General features: G+C 44.6%; 1 protein-coding gene across 3 annotated transcripts; it reads right to left on the bottom strand.

Annotated features, from left to right (window-relative positions):
* Positions 1–2,728: 2,728 nt before the first annotated feature.
* Positions 2,729–7,613, bottom strand: LOC146035983 (uncharacterized). 3 transcript variants are annotated; one of them, XM_083159718.1, is made up of 2 exons: positions 6,737–7,613; positions 2,729–4,369 (listed from the first exon to the last, which is right to left on the bottom strand). In XM_083159718.1, exon 2 carries the CDS (start codon positions 4,361–4,363, stop codon positions 3,317–3,319), a length of 1,047 nt encoding a protein of 348 aa, XP_083015844.1. In that variant the 5' UTR covers positions 4,364–4,369; positions 6,737–7,613; the 3' UTR covers positions 2,729–3,316. The 3 variants fall into 3 exon arrangements, with proteins under 3 accessions (XP_083015844.1, XP_083015843.1, XP_083015842.1); XM_083159717.1 differs by having other exon boundaries at positions 6,755–7,613; XM_083159716.1 differs by having other exon boundaries at positions 7,460–7,613.
* Between the last annotated feature and the right edge of the window lie 576 nt (positions 7,614–8,189).

Here is an 8,189-nt window from a genome sequence, read left to right as displayed (position 1 = left end):
ACTAGTCCTTTGCTTCTCTATGGGATTTAGGAGTACTTTGAAATAAAAGGAGTGTGACTGAAGGTGCTCAGAGACAGGAGGGGAGATAATGGAGCAGGCAGGTGATTAAAAGAGAAAGTCGCAAATAGGATTGGATAAGGTAGTGGTTTCCGAACTATTTTGAATCACGGCACCCTAGTTATGTGGTGTGGGACAGGACTGTTTGTCCAGGTATTTTATGATTGGAAGCCACAACCATTGGTTTTGTTCAATAAATTGACCATAAATAATTTTACATTTGTCCTGGACCATTAACCCAAAATGTTCCAAGGCACCCCAGGTGGGCTGGGCACACTGTTTGGGAACCAAACAAATTTGCAGATGACGGCAAGTAGTTAGCAGCTGCCCAGACTAAGAAAACCCTCAAGTGAATTGCAAAAAAAAAAAAAAAATTATCGCAATACTGTCACACACAAACAATAGAACGATATCCCCAGTCTGCAAATGCGAGCGCAAGCCTTATGGCTCCCATACATGGCGCAATGGTCACATGTGTTTTGAACTTTAGTTCAAATCGCTCCATTTCGGATGTGCAGGCAGTACTCTTTGTACTAGATCACATGCTGTTTTAGCATATCGCAAGCGATTTGAACTACAGTAGATGCAATCTAGTACAAAAACCACACACACACACACGTGGGCACCTTAACCCTTCCACAACTTAGTGCCGATAGAGGTTGGCGGCTGACATTGTCAGTCACACACTCCCTTAAAATGCCTGCATTCTCCCCCCACCCCTGGTCAGTCAAATTGTGATTAGCTATTTCTGCATCTTAAATGTTGGCTTGCACATGCGTGCAACTGTGATGTCACTTATGAACAAAATTTTAAGGCAACATAAAAAAAATAAAAAAAAATATTCCATTACATATGGGATACATGTACTGTACACCGTTTTAAGTGTATAGATCCAATCAGTGACAAGACACAAGCTTTTTTTCTTCACAATTTATTAAATAAAAAAAATCAGAACTTGAGTTCTCTCACCTGTACATATTGCATAGATTTAGGTTAAACAGGACATACATTAAATAACATTGTTTCTTCAAAATAAGAATGTGCAAAAAGAAACTGCTCCTTTTAACACAAAACATTTGCATCTCTGGAAGTCCCCCCCCCCCCTTTCCCAGGTTAAAAAAAAAAAAATCCTGCTGCAGTGTACACTTTGTCCCCAACACAGTGACGGCAGCCATTTTGTGACACTAACGAAAGCATTTCAGCATAAACATTGGTTCAGCTCTCAAAATATCTGCCCCTGATATGGACTCAGGCACAGTAGTACTCATTGGTTTTGCACCAAGGAACATTTTTCAATTAAAACCACGAGAAGACCGTGCATGAAGTGTGTCTGCACAGGCGAATGAGGATTGTAAACTTGGATGGGACCACACTTAACTTCATACGAGGGACACAGACTGCACCCTTTCCAGGTATTCGTTTTATACCACATGGAAGAAATACACATATATTGTAAGTCTGTACATTTTCTTAGCTAGATTACATTGGCCTCATTACAGAGATCAGTGGAGTGTAGAAAAAACAGCCATAAATTCATAAAAGCTACAGTGGTAAAGGTAAATCGGAGTTGTTCGGCCTATGAGCTGTAACCATGGTTCTCTAACTCTTATCAATTATTACATAGGAAGTTACCAGAACCAATACATAAACCCAGAGTACACCTGTCAAAATATCAATTAGGTAAAAACTTTATTTTGTATGGCAAATGCCCTTGAAAGGAGGGTCTCTTGTCTCCGGTCCCTGGGCTATATAGAAACAGTTGTAAAGTACATCATTTTTACACCCCAGAGGCAGCCATTGTATGGGCTTAGCTAATCCATCTACAAGGCACAGGGAACATGATTCCTTTTCACCTGGAAAGTGCCACCAGTTCCTAGAGGATGAATAAGCTGCATTACTGTGCAGGCTGGCTCCCCCGACACTGTGCCAACAAAGGGTACAATATTCCCATCCATTATGGCTATTGATGCTATTGCTTATGAGGTCACTTAAAATTTCACATTGCTTACAGCCCAGGAGGCGCCCCCCCCTGTTTGTATTGTAAGCTAAGAAGAGAGGCAAGTAGGTTCTACAGTAAAAAAAACAAAACAGTTTACACAGGCTGAAGTGAGCAGACACCCCGCGTATAAATGGCTCCTGTTTTCTGTGCTTGCAAAAAAAAAAAAAAAAAGGGGGGAGGGGCTTGGGGAGAAATAGTGGTTTTAGCAAGGAAAAGGGGGGAAAAAAATTCCACTTATTAGCATAGGCCGAATTTGCAGGCACCTCCACAGGAAGGTGCCAGTGGCACACACATGCCAGTGGCTTATGCCCCTAAGCACTGGCTTACATTCCCAGAAATGTATTGCACCGTGAGTTAACCCATTCCTATGGACAATACCACCCTTTTCAACTTTACAGCAGTCTTCATGCACATACACATCTGTTACTCTGCACTAAGAGTACAATGCGCTACACTGGGGGTATCATGCCCTGGGAAATCCAAAGGCAATACTGAGACTTAATGGGTATTTAAACCACTGCATGTATATGACCGTATTTACCTGGTTAGCACAAAAAAGCAGATCAGGACATCCTGACAAGAGACCTCAGGGAAGAAGTGGTCAAACAAAAAATAATGAATATAGGAGAAAATTAAAGTGTGTGTGTGTGTGTGTGTGTGGGGGGGGGGGGGTCGTTAGAGAGAAGGATTAGAGCCGCAGGTATGAAATGTTGGCACTCAGACTGTGGAAGACTATTTGCAATTCAATCCTTATAAAGTGACTGTGTAGCACCCAATATTTGACCCTCCACAGCTTGTATGCATAGGGGAATAAAAAAAATCTTTATCTGTAAAAATAGATCTGGGCATTGAGGGAGAGAAAAAAAAAAAAAAAGGACCAATATACATAAAATTAGGATCTTCATAGAAGACAAGGTGGACTGCCTGCCCCGTGAGCCTTTGGCAAACCCCATCCCATAATACATTCTGGTATTAAGACTAGTCACAGAACTAGGAGGCCATGTGCACCACATGATCAGCCCTGACAAGTCTGCAGTATGCAGGTGGATATAAAATTTATATATTACTGCATTGCTTCTGTAAACAATAAATACCCCTGGTTACTAGATGGACACAACTCCTGCTTTAACCGCAAGATAACCAGCAAAAGGATAAAACAGTTTGTGTGCAAAAGTTGCATTTCCTCAGTCTTTCCAGCTTAAAAGCCTTATACTGGGCAGTCTTTCAGAAAATAAACGTCTTAACCGCCAACTCGAGAGACTAGGAGCCCACTAATATTTCAATGATGTTATCAAGTTCATTTGAATCTCGAATCCCGTGACTGGAGGTGTACGTTTGAGAATTACAAGACGGAGCGAACCATGGTTCATCTGAAGACGATGGTCGGCTGTTCGCAGAGTTTGGGGTTTCTTTCTCAAACACAGAAGTGTCTATGTCGGAAAAGGGGTCATCGAAGGAAACACCATTAAGATAACTGGAATTCATGATCTCGAAACTACCAAAGACGGCCTCTGTAGATTTCAGTTCTTTAGTAGGCACTGCTGAAATACTCTGCTCCGGCGGTGGCGCAGCAGCCACGTTTTCAGGGATGAAAGTGTCCATCGCAATCGTTACTTCAGGCAAGTTAGATAGTGAGGAGGCCTCAGCCGGCTTCTCCTCCAACAGGGAGGTGTCCATGGCTACTGGAAGCTCAGGCAGGCTTTCTGTAGAGGCTGCAGCCAGCACCAGTTCTTTTATTAAAGCAATTTCTTTGCCATCGCCCAGAGAGCCGGAGTTGAAATTAAGAATTTGTTCCTTCATAGTCGTTATGGGATCACTTGCTGGCTGAGCAGGTGAAGGGGTTGGTGAACCGCTGTGGGACTCCATCTTGGCTGCAGACTCAAGCATGCCAAAGGCGCGGTGAGGCCCTTGTGGGCAGCTTTCATCCAAAACACTTTCTAGCTCTCTTAAAATAGAAGCAATTGCAGAAGATACAGTGAAATCATCTTCCACAGAAGGCAGGGGGGAACTTTCCATATCTTGAGGGAGACCGGGGCCTATGTCACTCCCGAAAGATGGATTGCATGGAAAAGGGCACGGACTCTCATGACAAATCTCTTCCTGGATAACTCTTAGAGTGTTGGCGATGAGAACGTATCGTCGCAGGCTCGGCTCGATCATTGTGCGGCCCTTATTGAACTTCTCAAGCGAAATGTTAAGCAGGGACTGACGAAAGAAAGAGTAGCTGTCTGTCTGAAAGGACAGATGTCCATCCAGAACAGATTCCTCCCACTCAGAATATTTCCTTTTGAGACCCCTGGTAGGCATTTCAGACTGTAAAAAAAGGGAGAGAAAAATAAATAAATATTTAGTACAACAGACATTTAATTTTTAGCAGAAAAAGAAAGTCAAACAAGTGTGGTGCTATATCATGCCCAAATTAATTTGTTAGTGTCATTAGAAAGGTAAATTTATGGCTACCCCAAAATAAAATTGGCAAACTCAGGGCAATTTCAGATAGATTGCTTAGAAATTAAACACAGACCGCAGCCTATAGCGTTTCACGGTCCCATCGCCTGACTATATATTTGGACTTCATGCAGTCAAAAGCACCAGTGATCTCGCTGGAGAACACTGATCTGCAGAGATCACTGAGCACACATAGCTGGGGCATGGGATAGTGCATTGTTAAGCTGGCCACACATCAGACCAACTTTCCTCCAACTAGTTGGTTGGATGGAATAAAAACCTGGTACTGGATAGGAGCAAATGTAATTTGTAATTAAATCATTTGTTTCCCATATTGGAAAATGGACAACAACTGTCACTCAGACAATGTACTGAAGTTGGACCTATTTGATTTAAACAATATCACTGAATGTTTTTGTCCATTCTCCTGAGCTTGTGAGCAAATAGCTTATTGCCATTTGGCCCCATACAGTACCAGATTTTCAGTCCAACCAACCAACTAGTTGGATGGTTGGAGGAAAGTTGGTCTGATGTGTGGCCAGCATTAGACTATGCAGCTAGTGACCAGGGTTCCTTGTCACTAGACTATGCGGCTAGTGACAAGGATTTGCAAGTTTGGAAAGTGTGATTAAATAAGCCTATGTTACTTTATTACAGTAATTTGGTATCTCACTTTAGGAATAACAGGTTGCAAACTAATAATTTTACTTATATAGCGCACTGTCCCCAACAAGACTTAAAGACTGCCCCTAATTTTTTCAGACTATAGAGTAGAGTAGAGGCAGTTTAACAGACGTGGGGGGGGGGGGTTGTTGTTTGCAACCTTCATACACACATTCACTGGGCACCTTAATAAATATACAACACTGTACACAATCTTAACATTCTGCATTAAGAGGGGCATAGGACATTAGCAGGTATACGATCCTAGCTTGGCAATAAGGACCATATGCACTTGGATCCTAAACACTCCTCAAGGCACCGTGACTCAAGTATTAATTACGTCACCTGTGGCAAACAGATGTACTTAAAACCTGGACTGTTAGGGGTCCTTGAGAGCTGTGTTTGGAGCCTCTCACTGTCCCAGGGAACGTCATTTATTTCTGCACTGTAGCCTTCTAGACCTAAAGCAATTCCACTTTACACACTTATTGTTTAGTTCTAATGAGGATTACTATTAGAAACACTACAAAAACGTGTAATAAGACTCGACGCTTTAACAAAAAAAAAAAAAAGCCAAATTCATAACTGTGTACAGGGGAAGTGACATTAAATGAAAGGACATTCTTGTATTTAAAACATTCTGTGTACGAAAAAAAAATTAAGTGAACAAAGCCGAGATGCTAATAGAGAAGTGTAGAGCTGGAGAGATCCTATTACAAGAGCAGGCTCATCCCTAATCCTCCCCCACCCCAGTATGAGAGCCCACCCTCCCCCCTCATCTAGAGCCAACTCCTCCTTCTCCAGCTTCTGGGGGAAAAAAAACATCTTGGAAAATACCAACAAGGTCCGATGGATGATACAAACATAGGAGCAATAATGAGAATATTCAGTCACAGGTGTATGTGCGTGGTGGAAGGAGGGAAGATCTATGGGAATGGGGGTAATACGATGTGGACACAGTGCACAGTTACATATATTAGATGGCTAGCTCTCTGCAATCTCTGGCTAAGGATTGCCCTAACAGTATACCTGCACATTTATATGCATCATATACCAGCTTCATTTATACACATTCTCTTAAAAAGACATTGCAATATATATATTATTGCAGTATAATCATTCAAAGTTAGGTCCTGCACACACATACACAGCATGCAACCTAACAGCATCAGACACACAACATCAATACTATGCAACACACTATGCATACATACAATGTAAGAGCACCAGACACAACATGCATACAATGTACCAGCATCAGACACACACTATGCAGCATACACATACATACAATATAAGCGCACCATGCATACAATGTACCTGCACCCTATACATACAATGCAGCACCACACACCTTGCATTTAGTGTAGCAGCACCAGATACACAACCTACGCAGCATCTGATAACACACTGAGGTATCGGGCAACAAAATAATCATATAAACAACACTATAATGGGTACAACACATATATGTCCCACGCAGGCACCCGGTACACTGAATAATGGGACATATATGACACAGATTGCTGACACTGAGAGGACAGATTACTGTAGGTACAGTATACTCACAGCGCAGTATATACTCACAGCACTGCGGGCGCCGCGACATAGGAGGTGACGGTTACAATGTCTCTCTCATCTTCTCCCGGCGTTCTATTCTATGATTCTATCCCCGCTTCCCGCCGCTGCATTTAAGTTTAGCATCTAGGGTTCTCTCGGTCCCCGCCCACCCTCGCAAAGCACGACGGGAGCTGTAGTGTCCCTGAGCGCCGTGACTGCCGAGGGTCTATGGCCAAGAGAACTACACTTCCCATAAGGCAGCAGCGGGTGGCGCTACGGCGCCTGCGCAGAATGGTCTCGAATGCAACTTGATGAAACGAAGGCATGTAATGTGTTTGGCTTTTAAAGATTAAAGTGACCGGAGACGGAGAGGTATAGAGGGCGAGGTGGGTAGGGATAGCCCGGGATGCCCCGCAGCCAGCACATAGAGGGCTTCTACTAAAGCCATGACAAGGTTACCGGAGGCTGAAGCTAGATCAGTGACATGCATCAGCTGGGGGGTGGGAGGGATAGAAGCCCCCTATATGCACCGCAGATATCTAATGGAGAACTATAATGCCACCCCTTAAGGCTCTAGTGCCCTACCTCCAGGGTCGAACACCAGTCTCCCCCCTCACTAGCTGGGTCAGGGAGCTTGCACTAATGCAACACCAAGTAGTAGTACCCCGGCAGTACCGAGGCAACTGCAGGAACATCCCCCGTATGTGCCCCCCTGGAGCCCAGGTTACCTACCTCCCTCTGTCGCCTGGCGTGTGCACGGGGTTCCAGTGCTCAGCAGCCTCCCCAACGGGCAGAGAGTGAGTGTTCCCCCCCAGAAACCATACTGTACACACTTAGGAGGATCTCTCTGTGCCGAGCTACACTCACACAAACATACCCAGTCCCAGCCCACTCCTCTTTCTCCCCTACACTCCCATTGGCTAGCGCGGGAGCTTGGCATGTAAATCCCGGCAGCGGATTGGTGGAAGCTGCATTGTCCCGCCCTTACCTCAGCTGCTCCTCTCTGCCTTACTATTGCACTAAGCAGCAGAACGTGTAGGGGGTGGGGAGAGTCAGTCCCCCCTCACCTCTCTCGCCACTGTGTCCTTACCCTGTAGGAAAGGCTGCAGTGCTGGCTGTGCACTGACAGTCACCCTCTCACAACTTCTCCTGTATTGCCTCTTCCTAGGGCTCTCATTCCTGGGCCCCCACTAACCACTTCCTAATACTGGCCCTTATTCTGATCTGTGCGGATATTCCCGCATTCTTACGGAGCGGTCCGCACGCCACGGTGTTTTGCCGCGTGCGGCCATCGTCCGTAGAAACGCCCACGGGTCCACCGCATTCGGACGGACTCACTCTTTAAGAACAGGGCGTGTTTACGGACGACATACAAACCATGCGTGTGCGGGAGAAACACTCCGATTCGGCACGGTATTACAGAGTATTACAGAGTATGCTCGGGAATACCGCATCCGAACGG

Source organism: Crinia signifera, chromosome 9 (assembly GCF_055691185.1).
Source record: "Crinia signifera chromosome 9, ASM5569118v1, whole genome shotgun sequence".
Classification (NCBI taxonomy): domain Eukaryota; kingdom Metazoa; phylum Chordata; class Amphibia; order Anura; family Myobatrachidae; genus Crinia; species Crinia signifera.
This window is presented reverse-complemented; position numbering and strand designations above follow the sequence as displayed.

What these genes read in the sequence shown, in the direction of transcription:
- LOC146035983 (XM_083159718.1), bottom strand. Translation starts at nt 4,363, where the DNA reads ATGCCTACCAGGGGTCTCAAAAGGAAATATTCTGAGTGGGAGGAATCT.